The sequence below is a fragment of the Papio anubis genome, chromosome 2 (genome assembly GCF_008728515.1).
Source record: "Papio anubis isolate 15944 chromosome 2, Panubis1.0, whole genome shotgun sequence".
Lineage (NCBI taxonomy): Eukaryota > Metazoa > Chordata > Mammalia > Primates > Cercopithecidae > Papio > Papio anubis.
In genome coordinates this window covers 66,644,709-66,672,152 of record NC_044977.1, presented here as the reverse complement: position 1 = coordinate 66,672,152, position 27,444 = coordinate 66,644,709, and the positions used below count along the sequence as shown (strand labels likewise).

General features: G+C 43.4%; 1 protein-coding gene across 6 annotated transcripts in view; it reads right to left on the bottom strand.

Annotated features, from left to right (window-relative positions):
* The window catches only part of PDZRN3 (PDZ domain containing ring finger 3), a 240,571-nt gene that overhangs the window by 34,187 nt on the left and 178,940 nt on the right, over positions 1-27,444 (bottom strand). The window contains exon 1 of one of the 6 annotated variants that reach the window (XM_017955290.3): positions 16,378-17,454. The exons of the other annotated variants lie outside the window; for them this stretch is intronic. Within the exon in view, the coding sequence (XP_017810779.1) occupies positions 16,378-16,446 (69 nt within the window). The 5' untranslated portion in view covers positions 16,447-17,454. Of the gene's footprint in view, positions 1-16,377; positions 17,455-27,444 lie in introns of those variants that run through there. 6 annotated transcript variants of the gene reach the window in all.

Genomic DNA, 27,444 nt, shown 5'->3' with positions numbered 1-27,444 from the left:
TTTTTTTTTTTTTGAGACAGTCTCACTCCATCACCCAGGCTGGAGTGCAGTGGTACAATCTTGGCTCACTACAAACTCTGCCTCCTGAGTTCAAGTGATTCTTGGGCCTCAGCCTCCTGAGTAGCTGGGATTACAGGCATGTGCCATCAGGCCTGACTAATTTTTTTTGTCTTTTTAGTAGAGACGGGGTTTCACCATGTTGGCCAGGCTGGTCTTGAACTCCTGACCTCAAGTGATCTACCTGCCGCGGCCTCCCAAAGTGCTGGGATTACAGGCATGAGCCACCACACCCGGATGATTTTTAGTTTTGACTAAAGACGTAACTCCATCGTAAGTTCATTTGTTTTTGTTATTAAAGACGTAACTCCATCGTAAGTTAAGAAACATCAACAGTTCAAAGTGGCATTATAATAGGTGATTTTCTTCATTATGAAAATTTTCATAATCTTCTCCCTCTTACTTATCCCCATAAGGAAAACTGAAGCCTGCAGTTAGCAGGGCAGCCCTTGTTGCTCAGGCTTTCTTAGAGTGAGGAGCAGTGGTCCATATTTTATTCTACTGAGTTATGACAAATGAACTATTCTGGAGAATGATGCTATCTATGTGTGCATGTGCGGGGAAATACCATTTCATTGCTTATCTAGTTCACATACAGAATTAAAGCACAAAAACTAACTTTGTGTTTGTCCTAAACTTTGTCAAAATTCTGTACTTTAATTGCAAATTATTGCTCAAGTTGGTGAAATTTAGGTTAGAGGAGAAAATATTTGCCTCTCTTCTGCTGTGTTACTAAAAGTTACAAGAGAAAAAGAAACCCTCCCTATCAGCTCAAACTTAATTTGTAATATGTATGACTATTCCATTGAAGAGTGCTTATGTGCAATAATGCATCCAGATGTATCTACTGAATTGCCAAAATATTCTGTTTGCTGAGGCCCTTCCATGCAACCAGAGACTACTTTTATCAGTAGAATGTATAACCTATCTCCAAGCTATCTCCACTGAAATGTGCAATCCCTGTGAGAAATCGATGCAGATTTCTGGAAATATTGGCTTTGCAAAAAGAACCAATGAAAATGAGCAGGAATAACTAACAGTGGAGACATCCACGGTGGAAGATAGAGAAATTGGGAAGATTTAGAACCTGCATGAATCAAAAGTAAACTTAAGTGTGTACTTCTTTCTCAAAGATTTATAAATGTGATTTACAAATGGCACAAAAAGAATAATGACATCCTAAGATATTTATCACCTGTAAAATGGGAAATAAAATGACTCACCCTCTCGACTTCACAGGCACAGAAGGACTTTAAAATATGACCATATTATAATAATTGATCCTTGCTTTTTGTGATTACATTTTAAAAAATAAGAATTGTGGGATAATAGCATATCTTAGCTGCACAGAACACCTGACTTATATGTAGGAGGCCCACGATACCGCTGGAGAACTGAAGTAAAATTAAACATGTTTGTGGGAAGTATGAACTGGGCTAAAAACACTACAAGATTCATGTATAGGTGAGTCCATTGATAAATGCTGGGAATCAAATGATAAAGTAAACAAAATAGTACACTTGCATCTAAAGAAACCACTGATCATTTCTGGACCTCAATTTCCTTATCTGTAAAAACTGGGAAACTAGATAATGATCATTTTTAATATAGGAGGAACCTCACTAGACTGGTACTTACACCCTTCTGGATTATTTCAGATCACTCCCCATCTGGTCTTCTATGAATACTTTATAGCCTTTGTAGCTACAACTCCACAATCTCCTGCCCCAACAATCCTATCACGTCCTGGAAGCAGGAACTGGGCCCCACATCCTTCCCTACCCTATGGCTATGCAGTTACAACTTCCTGACTTCATTTTCTTGTTCTCAGGTTAGTTACATGGTAGTGTTGCCTCAGGACAAATGGATCCTTCATCTCCCTGACTCCCAGGTCCAACAGGGGACACAGAAGAGATGGACACCTTTGCTGCGTTCACCTGGAGGAAGTTTGTTTAGATGACAGAATAAACCTGGGTGTATTCTGGCGCAGCAAGCGTTGAAAATGACTCTGGGGACTTGGCCTGGCCAAAGCACAGTTCTGAAATCTTTTCTCTGTTGTCGAATTGTTAGAGTTTTAAAATGAAGCTAAACGGGCAGCTTTTAGTGAGAGGAAGGAGAATAAAACTTCGCAGGGGCACAACAATTAGCGTGCGGACTCGATCCCTATAATGGAGAAAAACCTGCAGCATTTTGTAAGATGATTTATTAGATATGGGTAGAATTTGCTAGAAACCTACCAGGAGCAAATCATCTGGGAAGGAATTAATGAACCAAACAAAACACTTGATAATGCAATTAGAACTTGAGGAAACGTAGGGGTTTTTCAGAGAGAGAGAGGGGAGTTCATGTACATGACTGATTATGTCAAACGTAAGGCTGGAAAAAGGATGTTAACACATTTTTAAAGAGTAAAGTTATCAGAGGGTAGAAGGAGATGACGGGGGTGACATTTATAGTTCTGATGCATCAGTGTAGTTAGCAAGTGTGCCCAGCTGGGTGGAAATGCACTTGCAGCTTTGTTTCGGCAAAATGGTGTGTGGGTCTGAGAAATAGAAATGAGTTTGCTGGAGGCAAAAATATGGATCCCTTGCACATGGAACGGCAGAAAGCAGCCACCAGGAGAACACGGTGTTTTTCTTTAGTTGCTTTAGGCAACACTAAGTTTCCTCCTGCTTTTGTTTGGGTCAGGGATTTTTTCCTTTGAATCTTTTCTCAGTTGAGTTTAAAACCATGAGTACGAAGCTCTCTAAGTTTTTCTTTGACCTCGTTTCATCGTGCCTTACAGATGAGCTCATTGAAAAACGGTACCATCCGCTGAGTATGTCCAGAGGACATTCTGGCCATATACTTGTCCTAATTGCTATCGTAGGCTGGGCATATCAACTATACCTGGGTCTAACATAGGCTATCTTTTGTTGATATAAACATACATGTTTTAAAATGTGTAACTGGAAAATATGTTCCCTTCATCAGCTTTTTAGTTTGGAGGGGGATGTGATTAACATTTTTAATGACTTTCCAAAATATTTCTTCTTTAAAATATGCATTGCAGAGTCATACACCACCATCCACACAGAGCTTTCATACTTTCCTAAGTGTTTTCACTTGCTTTAGCTCCAGGAATATGTGTCAAACTTGGGACAGCCCTAGAAACACAGCCCTCTCTGGCTATGAGACAGTGTAGGAGGCAGATGCACATTAAAGTATTATCAGTGAAATGCTTTTCCTAGAAATCCATGACTCCTTCTGTCTTGGAGCCTCTGCCTGGCTGAAGCTGACTGCTCCATATTCAGATGACTCAGGAAGCCCAGCCTGGCCATTGTAACTGGGTCCCATCCTCTGTTTTGTTCCCCTTGCACGTGGCACTGCCCACCCCAAGTGCTGGCTGCTGGTGCATTTTCATCTGCGTGATAAAACTTGGTGGATGTTTTTCTCCATCTAAGACCACGACCTTGTTAGTTTGACCACTGTAGTCCCGCCAGGGGATGCCCTGCCCCTACCTGGCACACTGGAGGTGTCCAATAAATATCCCGCTGAACAAATACTGAATCTGAGAATTTTCTCTAAAAGTACTGCATATTTCCACCGCTGCATACTGTTTTTAAGAAGCTTTGGCCCTATATACTTCTGCTGAAAGCCTTATTCTCTGCTGTTCCTTAAAGAAAATGACGTAGCGCCAATGATCTCCGAAGATGTCCACATAAGTTGACCTTTCTGGATCTATTCCCATCATGTTAACTGTCCCCCAAGAGACCTTCAACCCATAACGATGACCCTCTTTGACCCAATTTTGGAAGCCTGGCTGCTTCCGCATTCTCTAGAAATGCTGGCTTTTTCCTTCAACCCCTAGATTGGCTTATTAGACAACAGAGTCATCTCCCCATATCCATGAGATATTTGCTCCAGTATCCTCCCAAATCCATGAATTCTCAAGTTCTTGATATATAAAATGACACACAGAGTATTTGCATCCTCCCATATAGTTTAAATCATATGACCATATACTTGTCCTAATTGCTATTGTAGGCTTGGCATACCAACTACATCCTCCCATATACTTTACATCATCTCTACATTATTTATAATACCTAATACAATGCCTACATCATGGGAATTCAACATAGTACTGGCATGTGGCAAATTCAAGTTTTGCTGTTTGGAACTTTGTGGAATTATTTTTTCCAAATATTTTTGATCCTCAGTTGGTTGAATCCACAGATGAAGAACCCATAGATATGAAGTGCTGACTGTATGCCCACATACAGAGCCTACACCATGCCACACATGTTCCAGATACACTCACACACACATTAAAGCTCACCTGGACACTCCTAACACCCTAGGAGAAACAGCTCATATTCCTGAGCTTCAGGAGAAGAGTCTAAGGTTTAGAGAGGCCCAGAGACTATTCCAGGGCCACTCAATGGCAGAGCCATAAAAAGAACCCAAGCCTTCCCCTTTTACAGCTAAAGCTCTGAGGGAGAGGGAGGTCCTCTGAAGTAGGACATGAACACTGTGAGCAAGTGGCTATTTTAACCTCTCCCTCAGCATAGCACATGACCCAGAGAACATAGTAGGCACTCAGTAAATGCTGCCTTTAAGACAATCAGGTGGTTCTAGACTGTGATAACTTGCAAATGGAATCCTTCTCCTGCTTTAACAAAACAGGATGAACTTCCACTTGAGCAAGGTATCGCCTTGATACCTCAATTTAACTGCTAAAGCTACAAAACTACTTCAATTTTTTTTTTTTTTTTTTTTTTTGAGATGGAGTCTTGCTCTGTTGCCAGGCTGGAGTGCAGTGGCACGATCTTGGCTCACTGCAACTTCCACCTCCCAGGTTCAAGCGATTCTTCTGCCTCAGCCTCCCAAGTAGCTGGGACTACAGGTGTGTGCCACCACATTCAGCTTTTTTTTTGTATTTTTAGTAGAGACAGGGTTTCACCATGTTGGCCAGGATGGTCTTGATCTCTTGACCTTGTGATCTGCCCACCTTGGCCTCCCAAAGTGCTGGGATTACAGGCGTGAGCCACCGTGCCCAGACAAGTACCTCAATTTTACAGAGGAGAAAACTGGGCAGTTTCTTGTTTGGGTCTTCATATGATGTTTCTGCAGTAGAACCACATTCCTATAGGGCCTTTACTCCACATTGTAATTATATTCTCAGGAGTGTAGTATTTAACTTCTGACCCCACCTCTCTCTAGAATGTAAGCCCCTTGAGGGCAGGGACTTTCCTTTGCATTGTACTACACTGGAACATTTCTCCAGGAACACTGGAGGGAGACGCCCACTAATGTGTGTTAACAGAATGAGTGATGGGATGAATGAGGGAGTCTGCCCAAAGTCACTGGACTCAGACAGTCCTGTGTTATGATCTTGTCTCTGCCACTTACCAGGTGTGTGACCCCAGGCCACTTTGTCAACTATTTTAACCCTCAGTTATCTCATCTGTGAAATGGAAATATTAACAGTATCTATACTTTTAAGGGACTGTGTGAGAATTACATGAGCTTTTGTATATAACTCATGCATTTAAAGCCTGTGCAGGATAAATAACACTCAAAAGCTATTTATCATTGTTCTTATGAGGACAGGAAAAAAAAATCACTGAAATATTAATCTTGGGCTATCACTTGTTAATTCAAGGATAAATAATACAACACTGGAATTGTGTCCTCCTTCCCCTGGCTTTCTTAACCATGGTTGGAGACAGAGTAAAGTTGGTTCTATGACTTCATGGACAACTGATAAAAAGGATGCATGGACCTTTTTGGTCAATTTCTCAGTGGTGGTTGACTCCCTCCCTTTCCTCTTTGGGGAACAGCCACTACTTCTTCGTTCCAATCCATGGCGCAACTTGAACAAAAAGTTCAAGTTAATTTAACTGGGGAGGGAGAGATTAAATAGACATGCTAAACAATTCAAACTTTAAATACTGGGAAGTTTCCAGATACTCAGTCCAGTGCTACAAATCTTGGATTTAGAAAGTTGCCAGAGAGAAATAAAAAGGAGAAAATACCAAGTGAAGGGAAACAGAGGTATCTCTTATTAAGGAGCTAGTCCAAATAGGAATGCATCAATGGATGCAGTTAGCTGCAACACATAGTAACTAGTATATAAAACGAACAGTATGTGCATTACAAGTTATTCCTGCCAGTCATCCCCTAACTAGATAAAAGGAACTTAATCTTGAATGTAAAATACCATTGTGACTCTGAGGGGAAATAGCTGCTGCTTTTCATCTCCTGCTGCTAACTGAAATATTGTTATGAAGGATAGTAATTTCTCTGTTTTGAGACTCCCAAAATAGAAAACAGCTGCTTGATAAAGGGAAATTGGTTCATATTCTTTAGAGTTTTACTTTATTAAAATGCATGTCACTTCTAATGTTATGTGCCACAACCGCTGACACTTTTGGGCAGGGGAGGGGAATAATTGTCATGTGTGGCAAAACAGGAATGTGTCTGTGTTACGGTAAACTGCTTAACGCACTGGGAGAAAACTTATTCTCCCAGATGTCTGACAAATTACCTCTGTTTTCACTGCTTTAGTGCTGTGAATAGTTAAGTGTTTGTTTGCCATATTTGGTTCATGTACTGTTTGTTCACAAAAAAGGATACACTTTTTGCTTAAGATTTCTTTGGCTAAAACATATAAACTTAGGAAATGTGTTTATAAAAATATTAGTTCTAACTGTAGTCTTACAGATGTGTCTTCTCTTTTACAACAAATGTTACAGTTTGAGAAAATCTTACAGATGAAGAATGCTTTATGTTTTTTTAAAAAAGCGACTTTTTGTACTTTTTGTAAAGATGTTTACAGTCAGCCAACTCTGTCTTCCCCCATTACTATTTCTGATTTACTTTCCTTCAGAATTTGGGGTAGTGGAGGCTTTTAATAAAAGATATTTATTCTTGGGTCTCCTCTTAATATTTTCTTGAATGTCAAATAAGTTTTAAAATTTCTAAAATATATGTATGGAATTAAAAAGAATGTTACAATGAATGCCTGTAAACCTACCAACCATAGAGGGAAACTGGCATTTCCCCGTGATGAGGAAGAGATGGGCTTGTCTGTAAGATATACCAGAGCTAGGCGCGGTGGCTCACGCCTGTAATCCCAACACTTTGGGAGGCCGAGGCGGGTGGATCACTAGGTCAGGAGATCAAGACCATCCTGGCTAACACAGTGAAACGCTGTCTCTACTAAAAATACAAAAAATTAGCTGGGCATGGTGGCGGGTGCCTGTAGTCCCAGCTACTCAGGAGGCTGAGGCAGGAGAATGGCGTGAACCCGGGAGGTGGAGCTTGCAGTGAGCCAAGATTGCATCACTGCACTCCAGCCTGGGGGACAGAGCAAGACTCCGTCTAAAAAAATAAAAAAAAGATATACTGGAAAACCTATATTTATACAAAATGAAGTTGTACTCTAACATCTTACCATATATAAAAAAGTAACTATGATAGACAAAAATTATATAAAACTTTAGGAGGAAAATATTAGTAAATATCTTTACGACTGAGAGAGAGAAAACATATTTCCTAGCAAAGATTCAACAAGCACAAACCAAAAGAAAAGAGATATATTTGACTATATGAAATTAAGAGATTTCGTTCATTAGAAGACATCATAAAGAAAATGCAAAGACAAGCCACAAACTGAGAGATGTTTGCAACACTTACATCTGAGGGGTTGGTATCCAGACTACATTTTTCAAAATCCTACAACCAGGAGAAGAAGATGAAAAATCCGACAGAGAAATGGGCAAAAAGTTGGAGCAGGCACTTTACACACAATGAAGAAACTAAAAAATGGCCAATATACACAAATATATACTCATCTTCATAATCAGGGTGAAGCAAATTTAAGTCACAGTGAGATACCGCTTCATATTCACTATATTGGAAAACTAAGAAATCAGACAATACCAAGGGTTGGCAGGGATGTGAAGCAACACGAACTTCTTCTCTACCATAATGATGGAAAGCAATTTGACACTAGTAGAACTGAAGAGACACATAAATGCCCTCTCTTCCCCCATCCCTTCACTCATCCACTCATCCATCAGTCTTATCTAATAATGATTCTCCTAGAGCAGTGGATTTCAAAGGGTGATCCGCAGGTCAGAAGCATCTAAAATCTAGGGGTGAAGTGCCCAGTGTTTAAACAAGCCCTCCTGGTGATTCTGATGCCAGTTCAAGTTTGAGAACCACTGCCCTAGTGGAATTTTTCTACCTTGAGACTGATACAAGCCTGAGAGTTAAAAACAGGATTCCATCCTTTACCAGTCTGTCACCTTGACAAGCTGAACACCAAAGAGGCAAACAAGAGAAAAAAAAAAAAAGATTCCCCTTGGGGTGAAGAACGAGGTCAGGCGGATACTCACAAACTGGTGGGTATTACGCGGAGAGACTCATTTGGGGGCAATCTTTATAAAGACTTTTAAAAATGGTCATCCGCAGATATAAAAACATCTACTCCTAGAAATGTACACTAAAGACTGACCAATGATGTTGTTTAATTGACAGGCTATAACCTGAAAGCCCCCCAAGATGTGGTGTCTATAAATCATGACCTGTCATGGTGATAGCTATATAGCTCTCATCAGGAAGAGGCCCCTGCTCAAACTTATTTCCACAAGAATTCTGCCAATTCGGATTCATTTGGGTAATAAGGTCCTTCCTAAAAATACATTCTCTTCTGGCAGGAGAATTCTATCCATCATCATTCACCTTATTGGAAATGAATCAGATTACTTTCTTATTTACTATTGGGAAGGGAGTATTTGGAGGAGTAGGGGGTGTCTTGTTTAGGAGGATATAGGATAATGCTGGAGCCTGGAGTGATTCAGAGAAAGAATATGGTGGGATATATATACACATGCATATGTATACATTACGTAATGTATACATAATATATATAATGTATATACAGCAACTTCCAGAGACTCTTCCACAGTCAGAAACGCTGTCCTTATTTCCTACTGCCACTCAAATCAAGACCAGTGTGCAACACAAACTGAATATTGGTGCCAATAACATTCTTTCACTTCTGTACTATTTCAGCTTATTCCTTATCACAAGCTGCTGAATATCAGATGTATCTGAAAATTTTATATATTATCTCTCCTTTAGACAAAACTTCAATAACCTTCAATTTTCTACTTGTAAACTAGATATTACAGAACTATTTGCTTGAGAAAAGTTCTCAAACAAAACAATTTATTTTTGGTATTAACCAACAGATGGCTAAATTTTTGATCCACATCTAAGTGTCTGAGATGTGACTTCTTTGCTGCCTACTCATCCGACAAAGACTCAAGAAAATCTGTCAAAAGGCTTAGGTCACCTAGCAGTCCTCCCTCTTCCAGCATTTAATATAGAACAGAGGCTCTCAAAAGTGAACTTACGCCAAACCCACCTGGAGCCCTTGTGAAACAAATTGCTTGGCCCCACCCCAGAGTCTCTGATTCAGTACCTCTGGGGCAGGGTCTGAGAAAGTACCTTTCTAACAAACACGCTCCCAGGTGATGATGCTGCTGCTGGGCCAGGACCCTACTCTGAGATCTAATCTGAGATCTAAGAGTCCAAAGACTCTTCCACAGTCAAAAGCTGTCCCTGCTTCCTACTGCCACTCAAATCAAGACCAGCATGCAACACAACTGAACATTAGTGCCAATAATATTCTTTCACTTTCGCACTATTTTGGCATATTCTTTATCACAAGCTGATGAATATCATCAAATGTATTTGGGAAAAAAAAATTATCCTCTGAGGCTGGCAATTAGTAGATGGAAAAGGGACCCTTTCCCCAAAGTTCACCAATGAACACACAACTCAAAATGCCCTTGATGAACAAGTAGGCAAGCAGGTCACTCCAGGCAGGACACATTCATTCCTGACATTTCTTCTGCAGCACAGCTCGACTACATTTTACCAACGTTATGACACCTGTCACATAAATGACGGTGGCACTGCTAGAAACTGGCTTTGTGGGCTTTAGAGAGTGAAGGCTGTTCCCTACTTAATCCCACACTGGTCAGAGAACGCAGGAGGGTTAGCAGGGCTCTGCCGTGCCTTCACTCCGAACTGTTGACGGTATTCTTTTGTGCATTACCCACCCCCACCCCGCCCACATTTAACCATGACCTCTTCCTGCATTATTAATGAACACAAGAGAACTCATTTATTAAAGATGGATTTTTTTCACTGTTCCATATGTTTCCTTCTGCGTGCCATGGCAGGTGGGTGACAGGAACACAGAGAGAGGGGCTGTCTTCTCTCTTGTGACCCCGTACCACCTGCCTTATGGCAACATGCAGCTGTATCTGTGGAAGCCATTAGAGACCAGGGATATGGACTCATTTGTCATGGTAAAACCCTTCCCAAACCAAAGTGGGATCCACTTGATACATTTCTCACTCAGAAGTTAATTTTGGTAAACACATCCTGAACAGTTACTAGTCATGTGCCACGACCTGGGGTTTCACAGAGAACGATGCAAAGTTCCTACCTTCACGGGGCTGACATTTGTCCGGGAGGTTGGAGTTGAAAACAGGTGATAAGCGAGTCAACAAAATGCAGCAGCGAAATCAACAGTGTACAGAGATGTTAGAGTGGGCGGATTTTCTTAGGTCAGGTAAGGTCTCCAGGAAGAGGGACATTTAAGCTGAGCTCAAGGATGAACTGGTGAACTAACTTGCGGGCAGAAGGGAACAGCCAGTTTGCAAAGTCTTGAGAAGGAAGGAATAAGGTGGGTTCTGTGTCTTGAAAGGAGGCCTGCAGGACCAGGGCAGATGAGCAGGGCAGGAGGTTTATGGGAGAGGTCAGAAGAGGCTGGATCTCACAGGGCTCTGTAAGCCACAGTTAATTCACTGAATTCTAAGGGCACTGGGAAGCCAGTGAGCAAGTGGGTGAGCATCTCGGTTCTCAGCACTTGGTGAATGTGTTGGCTGAATGAATGATAAATGAATGTCTTGTGTCCCCTCTGTTCCACATCCTCACCTCTGTGGTCCAAACCACGGTCATTTCATTCAACACCTAGTTCTCTTTCTAAATTCCTAACTTGTATTCTTCTTTTCTTGCTCCTCACTCTTCCCAACAAACATTACAAAATCCAACTTATTCAACCAACCATGTGCTGAGAAGTAACAGTAGTGATGAGACTTCCTAGTCTACAGTGTAACATGGGAGGCCAAATTAACATAGATATGGAAACAAGGTGGAAGGAAGTGCAGGGCACCCTGGGAACACTTCAGAAGGACACCTAAGCTAGGATGGTGGGTATTAGGCCCTAGTCCTAAGGGAAAAGAAGGAAAACTCCTTTATGGTCCTCCAAAGCTTTGTGTCTTCAAGAGGAGACAAACAGAAAGAGGAGAGGAAATCTCTGGTCCCACCCTCAGTCATTCCTTTCCAGAATCAACATAAAAGTGGTTTATAATCCATTGTTAATTGACAAGAAAACAACAGTTAGTGACAAATAATGGCCACATATTAAAAAGTGACTTTCTCAGCCATATGCTGGCCCCATATTCAATAAAGGGCCCTGGTTTGTCAAGGTGGGAGAAGATGGGCATACCCCCCGTCCCACCACCGAGAAGGGGTCTTGCTCTGTCACTGTCACCCAGGCTGGAATGCAGTGGCACCAGCATAGTTCACTACAGCCTCCAACTCCTAAGCTCAAGTGATCCTCTCACCTCAGCCTCCTGAGTAGCTGGGACTTCAGGCATGCACCATCATGGCTGGCTAAGTTAAATTTCTTTCTCTTTTTCTTTTATAGAGATGGGATCTCATCAAGTTGCCCAGGCCATTCCTGGACTCCTGGGCTCAAGCAACCCTGCCACCTCAGCCTCCCAAAGTGCTGGGATTACAGGGCGTGAGCCTCCATGCCCGGCCGAGATGAGCTTTCTTTTTCCATACCTACTTTGCCTACATGAATTCAGAATGTAAAGCTGCTTCTAAAACGAAGCTTTTAGAATAGGCTATTTAAGCAAACACACTCCTACTTGCAGGAAAATTTTGCCAGGTTCAAAACTGCTGTGTGGAGGTCAAGTTTATGTTCATCCAATTAACCGTCATTAATTGGGTCCATACTTAATCGAACCGTGACCCATCTGACTCTCAGCTGATGCAGTCTCTGTGTTCTATAGCAGACAACTCATCTGAGTACTGCATCTAGCTAATTAAATATGCAAGCAGGATTGTGCAAAGTCAAATTTCCAGACTTCCCCATAAACTGGATTCTGATTAGTATTTACTGTAGAAATCTGTGTTTTTCTATCCAACTGGCTACGAGATTGATGTATAAAGGGTCACAAATCTGTATCAGATCTATAGTTTTCCGGCAAGTCAGAGTTAGTGGTAAAGTTTTTGCTTCTCAAAACTAACAACTTCAAGCGGCATAAGAGGCACAAATTAATCTTACGTGATATTTCCTGTTATTACTGAGAGGCAAAAGGACATGAGCGTTCTCAAATCATCCATTCTTCAGGCTGCCTGATAAGCCAGTGGGAACTCCGTGCTACTCTGGAGCTCATTTTTCTCTGCGCACCACCCTCCCCTGGTATGAAGGACCAGCCAGCCCGTAGGAACCCTTCTCAGGAGGTACCATGTAGCACCTGGGCCTGTCTGAGACTGCAGGGTCTTTATGTTAGCCCCACAGAGGCAAGCATGATTTTTGAAAACTGGCCCACAGGTATCCTATAAAGTTGGTCATGATTCATTCATTGACACTGCTGGAAAATGAGTTATGCAAGAAAAGAATTCGCAGATGTGGGAATTATAGTGCAGATCTGACTCCCAGTCCCACTATAATTCCTCTGTATGTCAGTTTCTTCTCTTTGAAATAGGGATGACAGTATCACCTATCTCTTCATGCTTCTGTGCAGATCTGATGGGAAAACGCACAGTGGACACTTAGCATTGTGCCAGCACATAGTAAGTGCACAATAAATAATGCTGTGGCTGTCGGCAATGAATAGTCCTGTGACTATAGATACGTATTCCTTATCTTGAAAATGTGCATGCAGACTTTAGGACACTGTGCTAGTCATAATTTCTAGTTTGAAGCTTAACTCCCAATCACAATTATTTCCTTGTTGCCTCATCAAATTAGCAAAGGTCACCATTTTACAAAGAGTCTCTGGTTGATGTTAGAAGAGGTGGAGGGAATAAATGATACTGGTTGAGGTGCCACTCTGTTCCCCTCTTCCTGGCCTCCATTGGAAGACCCTCCTCAAAGCATCCACCGACTGGCTGTCCCGATGACCTCACAGTACACGGCTACAAACAAGGCTGGTGCTTAGCCTGTGCTGGAGTCACTGGCATCAAAACCCACAGAGCCACAGACTTTCCCATCCTTACACCCCCAACTCCCACTCCCTGGCCCCAACACCTGGTAACCACCCTTAGCTGGATTCTAGCCACAGCCCAAGAGCTGTGAGGCTCCCTATCCCATTACTCCTAGAACATGAGCTCTCCGGTGCCAATTAATTTATCCAAGCAGGAGACTGTACTCCTTGATAACCTTAAAGCATCTTCCTTGCTTCCTTGTCCTTTCACCCTAATAGTGCTTGTGAGTACTCAAGGTTACTCAAGACAGGCTAAAGTTTTCCAAATCAGGAAGCAACTGTTAAATTTCAAATTTCTGGTAGGCAGAGGCCCTGTCTTGATGTTTCACACTGCCCCACAACCCCCACCACCTGGACACCACAGTTATCATGAAAGTATAAAGAACCGCTGTACTTGACTGACCTGACCTTACAACTCCAGGTAGGCAGGAAGCTTCCTCCCCATAGAAGTGTTTGAGTGTCCCTAAATGTCTTGGTGCATCTTTTAATGCATGACCCCAATCACTGATGTGTCTGCACTCTTTGCAATGCCCCTTAATGACCAGGCAACTTTATGTGTTGTTGTTGTTTTTCTAATGTGATTAAAGGTACAATGAGGTATGTGTGCAACAAGAGGCAAAGCTATTGTTCTGCATCATTAAGCTCACAGCAGCCCCCAAAAAGAAACTGTAGGCAGCTTGCCAATGGCCCTAATGAAGAGCATCTCTTTGAATTATCTCTGGATGAGGAAAGGATAAAGTCTGAGCCCTGGAATATTTGATCCTCTTTGTGCTGCTGTTACCAGGGCTTACTGAAGCCAGACGCACCGGACCTTCTGGAACTGTAATTTATGGAAACCTTAATTTCTCTGCTCTAATAAGGCTTTGCATAATAAGAGCGAGAATGCAATTATTAATTCCTGCAAGTGTTTTGTGAATTCCTTTATGCTACGGTTCAGGACTCACAAAGAATAGGAGCAAGGGGGATTTTACTTAGTTGGCACAAGGGTAATGGGTCTGAAAAGTAGTTTGAGTTTCTTGAAAATAAATCTGCATGGCTTCCTAAATTGCTGACCAAGTATATTCCAGATGGAAGTCATTTATCAGCAATTTACTGAGCGATGCTTCAGCCAGAAATATTTCCACATAAATTCACCTAGTAAAAAACAAACAACAGAATCCAGGCTCCCTCTTTTGGGGGCAGTTGTGTGTGTTTGTGGGAGGGGTTGGGGGGATTGAGCACAAATAATACAGAAGAATAAAAGACAGGTTCACTTAGATTTGACAGAGATGTGGTCGAGTTACTTTTTGGAGGGTGCCAGTGTAATACATCCACAGCTGTGATTGCTGAATTATATTTTCTGTGCATTAATGGTAAAAAGCAAAACATTTTTAAAAGGCAAATTTAAAAAACTACCTTTTGACTTACTATGTTGGGCTATTTCAAATATAGCGGCAAAAGTCTGTAACACAACCACCTTGCCCGAATGACGGCATCTGCTGTTCCACTTGTCTCCTGCTTATGTGCTGGACTCACTGAGAACTCCCCAGCTCACTGAGTGGGATAACTTGGCAAACTGAGGACTACAACTCACTACATGATCACACAAGGGATGGGGGCTAGATCGCCAGTCGCGACAGCGCTTCTGCCCAAGATCTCCAACATGTCTCCCAAATGCTTTGAAAAGGACTTGAGTCCAGTGAAGTCCTGAGTGTGAAGTCACAGGTCGGAAATGTATTTATTCCCAAGACTCATTTAAGATGCTTGTTTTTTGTAAGATATATACCCCTTGCCTAAGGAGAGTACCAAGCCTCAAAAGGTTTGTTTTGACTCTCTCTCTCTGTCTCAGTGGGGAAGGCAGACAGAGAGAGAGAGACACTTTTTGTTCACCCAGGGTCATTTTATCTTTAGGTTTTGCCCAGAGAGGCAGCCAACCCACTTTTTGCCGTGTCTCACTGTGTCTCTTTAAGCATATCACCCCCTGGTGGCTTACGCAAAAAATGACACTCAACTGATGGAGAATCAAATTCTTCTTTAAAAAGTCTGGCTCTTTAAAAAGTATGATGCCATTGATTGTTATAAATCAAGAAACACACACCCTTTGTTTCTCACTTGCTGTAACAACCTTCTTCTAAAGCGCTTATCTAAAAGAAAGCCTTAGCTGGATTATTATTATTTTTATTACTGAAGACAAATTTAAAGAATGATTTTCGGAGAAAATCCTTACCTGCCAAGGTAGGTTACCAACAGCAGTATTAAAACCTCCTAGTTGAGAGTAGGACTTGAATATTTAAAAATAGAACATTTGACAGAGACGTAAGATAAATTATCTGGGTTGTATTATAAATATCCCATTTCACCTCAACTGAAATTTTCATGTTGCTCACAATGACTTAGAAGATACAAGTCATCCGATGTGAATGACAGCACCCAAGATCGAGTCACTTGCTTTTGAAGTTCTTAAAAATTTCAGAGAGAGGTACAGAAATGGCAAGTGAGAAGTACCAATTTGAACCATATGTCCCACTACAAGAATTGCTAAAAGAACCAAATCAGCAGAGGGCTTGGGCTGTACTGAAAGGAGCGCCTTGTACCTATTTGTAAACACAGACAAAACCTTGCAAGCATTAATCATCATCCACGTCTTCTCCAACTTGTTCAAAGCGTGCATGACCACTCTTTGACCCTTCGAGTTCGACACTCTGGAGAGAGGTCAGTTGTGACGAAGCCTTGTGACAAGACTGCTTGAAACACATTTTATGACCATCAACATATATTTATATATCCAAAGGCAGGCACCAAAGTGCCACTGGATGGAAAATTTTATAACAGACTTAAGAGAAAATACACAAAAAAGTCAGAAAGGCTTCCTCTTTCAGAATACAAAATATGCACAAACACACACACACAAATCCCCAATACCTTTCCCAGAAGTTACACTTGGCCAGTTGGGTGCCTATGCACTTCTACGGAATAAAATGCAGGGTGTTACCTGACAAACTTCATAGAGTAATTTGTACTGCTCCTCTTGCTTCTGCAGGCTGCACAAACTGCATCCCATGTTTAGAAAAACGTCAAAGGAAGGCTTCCGTCCTCGCCAGCACCCGGGAAAAGCAGCTCCCTTACAGTGCAGGCATTGAAGGTATCCTTGGAGAGCCTCAGGTGAGTCAGGCGGCTGCAAAGCTTCACATTGGCGCTGCTCTCAGACGCTAGACAACAACTCTCTCCCCGCTTCCACGCTTCCCTTCCTCGCCTCGCAGCATGCATGCATGCACGCGCGTGCACACACACACACACATACACACAGACATACAAGCACACCACTCCCTCCTCTGAGTGACTCTGGCAGCTGGATTGTGGTCCAATGCACACGCTATATATACTGCTGCTCATGCATATTAATCAGCTCTCATTGACTATTCATAACAGACAATGATACAGAAGCTATAATTGCCAACTATGACAGTTGAAATTTCTCTAATTAACAAGCAAGTGCTCCAGTGGTAGGGAATAATAAAAGACACTAACAATTTTGCAAGCTATTTTCTGGCAGTTACAAATAAACATGACTGCATTTTTAGCAAGGTCTCTTAGGATAATCCCTAATGTGTTTTGGCTAAGTAGAAATTCATTTTTAAATATATCATAAAATTTCTGATGATATAAAATGTATTTAATGCTGCAGATAATGATGGCATATACACGGACTTTATGGAAAGGACATGTTTTGAATAATGTTCATATAATATTTAGTGCTTTACAAAGTTGCAGGAAAAATACTCCACATATGAATAAAATATAAAAATTTAAATGGCAGGATATATCCGTGAGTATGCAAAGTAGCTAGGGGTTATAAGGAGAGAGGCTGCCCTACAGGTGAGAAAGCAGATAATCATTCCCCAAATGCATTTTCAATTCCAAAAGCAGAAAGTTATTTGTTGAAGGGCTGCCTAACTAACTGGGAGGAAGAGAAGCAGTCAGCTTCATGCCATCCCCTCAGCTATATAGATGCTGCAGATATTTCAGAGATGATATGGCTGGGCTGATTGTCACTGGTTACTATGGATCTGTATCTGATGTTCCATACCTGCCTAGACCTCTGAAGCTGTGCCGAGTTGTGTGTGAAGAAAGCAGAGAGCTGCCAGATTATACCTGGGAAGTGAGAAAAGATAACATTTAAGAATTTTGATTCTTGCTGCCTTGCTTCTCTCCTCCTTCAGCCTCTGTCCCGCTGAGTAAGCCTGACAGCTTTTCTAAAAACTTTGTTTTTAAATAAATGATTGCCCCATTGCCTGAATGCAATGCACAGGTACCCTTTTTCTCAACGAAAACCGTCCATGTTTAAAATTCTCACAATTGCTTCCAGAGCCTTCGCCATTTTACAAAGGTTTCATTTTACAAAGGTTTAACTGTCTCCAAGGAAGACTCCCACGTCCCCTGCTGAGACGTGTCATGGGGCCTGAAGAATAATGCTCCCTTTCTCAGGGAGCTAAGACACACCTGAGACGTGAATAAACCAGTTCCAATAAAATCCCACTTGGGCTGATGGCCAGCAGATGCCTCTGGACCCATTTCTCAGACACAGAAGACGAGGCACAGTGACTTGGCTCATACCAGAACAGCCCTGACTTGCTGGAGGGAGAGGAGCCTTGCTTCCGGGCCCTCACCTGGTGTCACTGCCTGGACCGGAGCAGTAAGCTGGAGCGTGCCACCAGGGAAAGGAAGCCACAGATGAAGCGGGGCAGCTGCAGTTAATTGCTGACTTGCTTTGATGCTGTGCAGGGCCCTGTTGACCCATGAGCACGTTATTGGCGCTTTGGTCTCCTCATCTCTAAATAATAGGTATGATGCTAACTACCTTGCAGAGTTTTGTTGCAATGATTTGAGAAAACAAAAGCAGCTCTAATAAAAAAAACAGAGGTCATGCTTCTTCACTCTCCTTGCCTCATTCCCACCCTTGGTTCATCAGTGAGTCTGGTCTGTTCTACCTCAAATTAGATCTCAAACCTGTCCATTCTGCCGGTCACCCTTGCACACCATGGATTCTCACCTGATGATGTCCAGAGCCTCCTGGGCACTCTCTGCCTCCTCTCCTGCCTACCCACCAGTTGCCTCTCTCCCCTAGTTCATTCCCTACCCAGTCACCAGGTTGGTCTTCACACAGCAGAAATGGATGAATCCACTGTTTGCTAAAAAGCCCTCAGATCACTTCCCATCACTCCTGGATTGAAACTGAAATTCTTCACCAGCGCCTACAATGCTCTGTAAAATCCGGCCTTTGTCCATCAATGTCTCCATACCCATCATCGCTCACCCACCCTGGTGGTCACCACACTGCCAGCAAGCCATGCCCTTCCGCAGGGCCTCTGCAGGTTCCCTCTGCTGGAACCACTCTTCCCCTTCTCCTTCCTTCCAACCCCCTACCCCCATCTCCACTCAAATGAAGCCTCCTTAGAAAAGCCTTTGCCAGGTATCTTGTATGAATTTACTTTCAGATCTTCCAAAGTACTGTGTCATATCACCCCATTCATTTCCTTTGCATCACTTTCCAAAATCAGTAATGATTCTATTCACTTAATGCTTATGTGTTTGCTGACTGTTTCCTGGTACAAGCCTTTTGGCTTCCTGAGGACAGCGACTGGGTTTGAATTTCTACCAGCCCAGGCCCCATGAAGGTGCTCAGGAAACACATACTCGTTGGCTGCATGAAGACATGAAGGGTGACCTGTGCGATCTCACAGACCCGCCAATCACAGCACAATTGTCAAGTACCAGCAGGGAGAGAAAACAAAGTGTGCTTGGGTGTCCCCACAAAGGAAAGGTTTGCAATCATGGTTGGTTCTCCTCCCCCAAAGTTGAGGGCCTTTAAGTTATGTTTTTCATAAGATTCTGTGGTTTCAACGTAGTCCTTCACCTTTTTCCTGCACATCCACAAATAAAAGTAGAAATGGGCCTAAGTTACATGATTAGGCAACTTTTACACATCCTTTTACTCTTTGTTAGAAAGCTTCCCAATCTCAGTGACAAGCTGGGAGAGTTTTACTGCATATGGTACTGTATTTCTGAGCAGTGGCTCTCTAACATTTTGGCCTTAGGAACTCTTTCACTCTTAAAAATTACTGAGAACTGGCCAGGCACGGTGGCTCACGCCTGTAATCCCAGCACTTTGCGTGGCTGAGGCGGGCAGATCACGAAGTCAGGAGATGGAGACCATCCTGGCCCACATGGTGAAACCCGTCTCTACTAAAATACAAAAAATTAGCCAGGTGTGGTGGCATGCATCTGTAGTTCCAGGTACTTGGGAGGCTGAGGCAGGGGAGTTGCTTGAACCCAGGAGGTGGAGGTTGCAGTGAGCCAAGATGGCGCCCACTGTACTCCAGCCTGGTGACAAGAGCAAGACTCTGTCTCAAAAATAAATAAATAAATAAATAAAAAATAATAATAATTACTGAGAACCTCAAGGACTGTTGTTTATATGGGTTATATTAAGCAATATTTATCATATTAGAAATAATCAGAAATTTTAAAGTATTCATTAATTCATTTTAAAATAGCAATAAAAAACCCATTACATAATAATATAAATAACATTTTTATGAAATGACTATATTTTCCAAAACAGAAGTTTTTGAGAAGGAAAGCATAGTTTTACATTTTCCAACAGCTCTCTCAGGTCTAGTGTAATAGAAGACAGCTGGATTTTCACATTTGCTTCTAAATTCAAATGCTTGCGATATGTCATGTAGCCGCTAGAAAACTCCACTGTACTATATGTTCATAAAAGAATGACAGTATAACATCTTGGTATTTTTACGAAAATGTTTTTGACCTCACAGATCCCTGGAAACAAGTGTCCTGGACCCCCGGGGTGCCCGGACCTTACTTTGAGAACAGCTACCTTACAAGGGTACTTGGGTGAGTCTGGTGTCTAAGAGCCTCACGCTGCAGGGTACGGGGAGGAATGGAAAGGATACTAATACAAATTCGACTCATGGTTGGGTTTCCATTCTTGTGATTAATATGTATCATTTGGAATAAAAAATGGAAAACACTCATGTACCCGTTATGCCTAAAACAAGACACACGAAAAGTGTTTTTTTTTGTTTTGTTTTGTTTTTTTGCATTTAAAGTACCCTTTACTTTGGAAAATCATCTAGCACATTTAGGATGGTGTTTTATTTTCAAAATGTTGCTTTCCTATAGTAAGGAACACACAATTGTGTAAAAAAGGAGGTTCACCTGCTTGATGATACACACCGTAGCATTTAGTCAAGCTCATCCCAGAGGCAGTGTAAGGGCAAAGAAAGTCTGTTAGTGACTGCAAGTTATTTATAATAGAACTGTTTTTGAGAGAACAGCTGTCCCAGTAAAAATGAAAAAACTACTGGCCACACAAAGGCACACATTGTTTGGTGAAGATGCTTAACGTCTTTTTCAAGTTAGTAATCACATCACTGGAAAGTGCCTAATAAGCTCACCAGAGCACAAGGCACTCTTCTCGGGTGCTCTGCACCATCAGACGCCTGCCTCTTCCTGCCTTCATGGAAATTAAAAATAAAGTGCAAAGAGGGGTCAGCAAGGAACACACAATGAGACAAACAGACAGACAAGGCATATACACAAAGGGCTTAAAGTGCCCAGGGAATATCCCTCATAATCGTTCTTTGAACTTCCATAAGTCATCGGGGTGCTACAGACAGCCAGCAGATGTAGACATGAACTTTTATTTATTTAATTGCTGAATAAGCTATCTAATTCAAGCATATTATTTTCAGCATGCTGATTGGATTGTCTATTTGCCTGATACCTGCAATGCAACCTTGTTTTCTCTGTTGTAATGATGAACACAGGTCTCACCATGCTATGAACTTCCAGTCCAGCCACACAGGCTTCTGGAAGAGTCATGTCAAAAAGAAGTGAGATGGCAGGACTGAGGAGGAAACAGGTCTCCGTGGAGCAATGGCATCCCTTTGTTAGGCACTGGGCAGTCACGGGACAGATTCTTCCTCTCTCAAATCTCTCAGACCTGCCCGCTGGCTCTTCTTTCCTGGGGGTCTTTCCATCTTTCTTCTGGATCACACAGATTCACTAACTTGTCTTCTTCCCGGGTGGAACCCCACTCTCCCTTCAGTTACTACTGTTCTACTGTTCGCCGGGCTAGAACAGTCCCTAACAATACACACACAGCCAATCAACCCATCAAGCTCAAGACAGCCCAATTTCTCACGTGCATAGACCCAGCTTCTCTTAGTCTGCCCAGCTTCATCTGTGTCCTCTGGACACGCATGCTGTTTTCCGGCAGTGCTGAATGAACTGGGTCAGGTTCCTTCACACCTCCACGTCTACACACAGGCCGTGCCCTCTGCCTGGAATGCTCAACTCCATCACCTTCGGGGTGCCCCTTGAGTCTCACCTCCTCTGCCCCACCCTCCTCATAGCCCTGCACAATTTCCCAGGTGCTTCCTTACGACACGATTCATACGGGTGGTCACTTTGTGTTTGCATCCCTCTGTTCTTCCCTGGAGAGCACTCTTCCAGTGCAAGAACCAGGCCTCAGTCAGCAGTATATGCCTACCAACTTCCTCCTCTGATGTTCCATAAATATCTGATGGATAAATTCAGCATCAGATATGTACCGAGGGCCTGCTTGGCACCAGGCACTTTTCTGGGCTTTGGGAGTACAGTAGTGAGCAGATGGACAGTAGTGTCTGACACGAACAAAGAACCTGGCTCTCACAAGAAGGTCAAGGCGGTAGACCTAGAAGAATCGCTTTTTCTGCCTTTGGTGGGACAGTCGCTCCCACAAGCCCTGTATACTCTTCATGGCTAGAAAGCCCAAATCACAATCTGTTGAGGAAATGGTTTAGTCACCCGTGAACCCTCACCCCTGTCAAGGTGACTTTTCAACAGCTTGTCTGAACCCTATTTAGTGAGTGGTCACTGGTTCTTGAACAAGGAGTAAGAGGTGGATGAAAATTGTGTCTTCCTAGCAAAGAAAAAAAACAACTTCAAAGATGTCAGAATGCACACACAAAAAATGTCAAAGTAAAAAATACATAACAGCAGCTGTGAGTGCAGTTTTTGTTTCTGAAAAGCTATGTCAGCTCAGAACATCTGCTTAGGCCTTCACATCTTATTTTATTTTATGTTTTGAGACAGAGTCTTGCTCTGTCACCCAGGCTGGAGTGCAGTGGTGTGATCTCAGCTCACTGCAACCTCCAACTCCCAGGTTCAAGCGATTCTCTTGCCTCAGCCTTCTGAGTATCTGGGACTACAGGCATGCACCACCACACCCGGCTAATTTTTGTATTTTTAGTAGAGGTGGGGTTTCACCATCTTTGCCAGGCTGGTCTTGAACTTGTGACCTCAAATGATGCACCCACCTCGGCCTCCCAAAGTGCTGGGATTACAGGCATGAGCCACCGTGCCCAGCCTCTTATTTATTTTTTTAAATGAAAAAATATTTTTCCTTTGCCAAATTGATTGAGGTGCTGCTGTCTTGAGGGCATTTTCTTTGGGCTGCAGAGATCTGGAGGAACATCCTGGCTGCCTGAGACTGATGGCTCAGTTTCACTTGAAGTACTAGTTTGGTACAAAAGTCATTGCGGTTTTTACAATAACATATAGAGGAGACATATGCTGAGCCCTGCTGGGAAGGGGAGCAAGGCAGGTGGCCAGGGCAGCCTACTATGTGCATGCCATGGCTAGCTCCAAACCCCATGCAGGCCAGTGAGCATCAGTCTCTGAGAGTCATGCAACAGACCCTGAAACAGGCTGCTGCAACAGCCACAGATACTGGGAGTGGGGAGGCCAGAATACAGGCATCTCTGCCCTAGGCCACCCGCAGGAAGGAGATCTCATGGGTCTTGATGTCACAACATACAGTCCAAGCTTTCTGAGGGGCTTGAGGCCTCAGGGACTCCTCATAAGACACTTGATTCCTTGGAGGTCCCAAAACACACTGTGTTTCCCGTCACTGGTGACAAATGGGTGCCCCCATTTCCTCAACTAGATTTGCAATTCCTGATGGTGGTTCCCCAAAAAGTCATCTTTGTAACCCCTGAAATGCCTATGACAACACCTAGCCTCCAAAAGGCCCTTGCTAACTGTTTGGAATTAACAGGTGTGAGTTTGCACATGAGTGTCTCAGGGATGGGGCAGGGAAGTGTAGTGAGTGAACTCAGCCCGGTCCCTCAGAACAACTTGCATAGAGCATGGGAAATTCACAGCCTTTTGGGAACTTGGTTTCTCCCACTAATAGTAGGGCAATCTCCCGACCAGGGGGAGAGCTCATGAAAAGACAGAAAGCCTTGAAAGGTATCGAAGCACGGTCTGTGGGTGTGCACTAAACCAAAGGAACAGTCACAAACCAGGGGCAGAAAGCCCTTCCAGCATGTTCTGGTACAGGGGTTGGCAAACTTTTACTAGAAAGGACAGAACAGTAAATATTTTACACTTTGTGGGCCAAGAGACAAAATCAAGGAGAATATATAGATACTTATGTAACAACCATTTAAAAATGTAAAATACGGCTGAGAATGGTGGCTCACGCCTGTAATCCCAGCACTTTGGGAGGCTGAGGAGGGCAGATCACGAGGTCAGGAGATAGAGACCATCCTGGCCAACATGGTGAAACCCCGTCTCTACTAAAAATACAAAAATTAGCTGGGCATGGTGGTGCGTGCCTGTAATTCCAGCTGGTTGGGAGGCTGAGGCAGGAGAATCACTTGAACCCGGGAGACGGAGGTGGCAGTGAGCTCAGATCGCGCCACTGCACTCCAGCCTGGTGACATAGTGAGACTCCGTCTCAAAAAAATAAGTAAATAAAATAAAATACATTCTTCATTGCAAACTGTACCAAACCAGGCTGTGTGCTGGACTTGGCCTATGGACCATAATTTGACAACAAAACAATCGCAGACTGAGCCAAGAGTTCTCTGACACTCGGTGATGATACGGTTAGGATGAAGTATTCCTCTTACCCCCATTTTACCCAGGAGAGACCTGGGGCTCAGGGAGGCAAAGTAATTTGCCCAAGAGTATACAGCCTGCAAGTGGCAGAAATGAGATCAGAATTTGTAACCCCAAAGTGAGTAAGACCTTACATCTTCATTAGGAATGCTGAGGCAGGCAAACAGGCTTTCAAAACTGGCTTCCTGGGAAATGGCAGGGGCTGGTAAAGAAAACAATCCAAGAAACACAACGTACTCGGGAGGATGCCGATCAACACACAGAGTCTGTAAATTACTGGCCTGCTGAACAGGACAAGGCATGGCTTGCTGAGACTACCTCCTTCCAGATATGAGGTTTCCTTTTAATACTTACAGCCACCAAACGGCCTGATCACAGAGTCCCTGCTGAGTCTGGGGGATATGACGGGTCTCAATCATGGCCCATTGGTGGTCTCCTTGCCCATGTGAATGTGACCAATGTATCAAAGGCTCCATTCTAAATGGCATGGTGGGGCAGTGGTGGGCACTGTGGCTCTGTGATCTGGGCCAGGCTCCTAGCCATCCTGGGGGTTCCCTGCTGGGCTCCTGGAGGACCTGCCTCAACCCCTGGATATGGGGTTCCACCTGACAGCAGGAAAACAGATTTGAGGCCTGGAGTCTAGGCAGGAGAGATGGTAGAAACAAACAGAGATGCGTGGTAAACACTCGAGGCAGAGGGGAACTGGGGAGGGCATCAGGCCAGGATTTGTAGGAATTCAGGTGGTGGCCTTTGCATGCTTCAAAGTCCTAGGTAGCTTAAGCCAGGCTTAGCTGCAAAGGGAGAGACCCTAAGGAGAGAAAAGGAGAACAAGTGATAGGATGAAGAAAGGGGAGAGATTCAGAACTGGCGCTACAGGGCACGTGAAGGTTGACACCAATTGTATTATTGTGGATTCAGAGAAATGACTAGAATAACAGGCTGGGAAAAACACTGGGTGTTACAAATCCTTGAGGGAGATGTGACGGCATTAAGTTAAAACAAAAGAATTAAGTGAGAGGTCACAAACTCTACAGTGGGCTGTTGTGGTGTCTTTAACATTTTAAATAGGCACTAATTTAAAACATCAGCAGCAGTCATCTGAAAATGTGTGGATTTTTTTTTTTTTTTTTTTACATCTTTTGAAAATTCCCAGTGTGTGGCACACATGACCTTGCATTCCCATGTGACAAAAACGAGTAGAAGCAGGGTAAAGACATCCCTTGAGATGGGGTATGTGGTCCCCCAGTGCCACAGCTCCTCCTGGGCCTCATCACTGGCCACTTTCAGCTGGAGTACACTAAGGTGCCTAGGTCCCTGTGGTGTTGTTTATAAATGACAATATAAAACAGAAGAGCCTTGGTATAAGATCATAGAGACTGCAACCTCCCTCCCTCCCTCCCTTTTTCCCTCCTTCACCTGAAGGGAGGCTGTGTCTCCTATGAGCTCACATCAAGAGGGGGCGTGGGAATCCGGCTGCTCCCAGCCGCGCCCCAGCACCGGCCCAGTGGGTGTCAGTGTCATGGGTGGAAATAAAAACCTCACCTCATACCTTTCACGTATTCATTCACGCCTCTGTATTGATCGCCTGCTATGAGCCAGACACTGTTGTTTAGTGGTAAACACAACACACAAAACCCCCCCTCACCCTCCTGAAGCTGCTGTCTGCATCTGACTTGCAGCCACCCCAGGACGACAGCTGCTCTAAGTTCGCAGATGGCTTCCCAGTTGTCAAACTCCAACTAGCCCCAAGTCTTTGGAGTCATTGGCCTGGGTGACTTTCCACATGGGGTGTTCCCACTTCCGGATCTGTGCATTCCAAACTTCCAGCTGCAGGGAACCACCATGATTTTTGACGTATAGCCTCTACTACTATTAACTTGATTTATTTTCCTCTTTTTTTTTGGAGGGGGTTGGGAGGGACAGAGTCTTGCTTTGTCGCCCAGGCTGGAGTGCAGTGGTACGATCATAGCTCACTGCAGCATTGAACTCCCGGGCTCAAGCTATCCTCCTGCCTCAGCGTCCTGAGAAGCTGGGACTACAGGTGGGCACCACTATGCCTGGTTATTTTTTTATTTGTTTAGTTTTTGTAGAGATGGGGTGGGTCTCACTTTGTTGCTCAGGCTGGTCTTGAACTCACAGCCTCAAGCGATGTTCCTGCCTTAGCCTCCCAAAGTGCTGGAATTATAGGCATGCGCCACTAAGCCTGCTCCAGCTTTTTCTTTAAAGTTACTCACATGGTTTAAGTTAAAGTACTTTTGAAATAAAATCTAATCCCCACTGTAAATGGAAAATCAGCATCATTTGCTATGTATTAAAAATTACTATAATCACATCAATTTCAAAATTAAAAAGGGCTCATCTTTATGCCACATAATTCTGATATCCCACCATATGTAACATGGCTGGAACGAACGCCCAACTGGCACAGAATTTCAGCCTCACTGTGACCTTTCCCACATCTGTCTCATCAGCCTTTCCTATCTGTCTCCGGCTATCCTGCCCCCAACCCCATGCTTGGGTCTGCTTTGTGACTGACATCCCTAATCCTTTCACTCCATGATGCTTTTATTGACCTCATTAGTCCTACCTGGAATACCTTCCACACATACGTTTGTGCTTGTTGAGATGTGAGCTCCATCCTTCCAATCCCATGGATATTAAAGCCCACCCCAATTTGTCCATCAGAATTGATCACTAGCTCCCAGGTGCTCTGCCAGAGGATTTGCTGCCGTCTGCGCTGTGCCAATTTCTTGAGGGCATGTCCATCTGTCTTCCTACTTATTTCATTTAAGCAGGAGAATGTTATGCTAAGTGTCTAGGACAGAATGGTGACTGTGGCCAGTCTCTTCCTTCTAAGAGGAAAGCGACAAGTTCCTGAAGACAAAAACCCCACCATGGTTTATGACCAATAAGCAGCTTCATTACCGTGATTAATCAACAAGCAAGTGCTTATTGAGCATCTGTGCTACACATCGTCCCAGCTCAGGGAATACAGAAAAATTGTAAAACCTGTCTCTATACTCAAGCAGCTTATGATGTCTCCTGGGAAACAGGACTAAACCATAAAGAGGGAGAGGAGAAGTCAGCT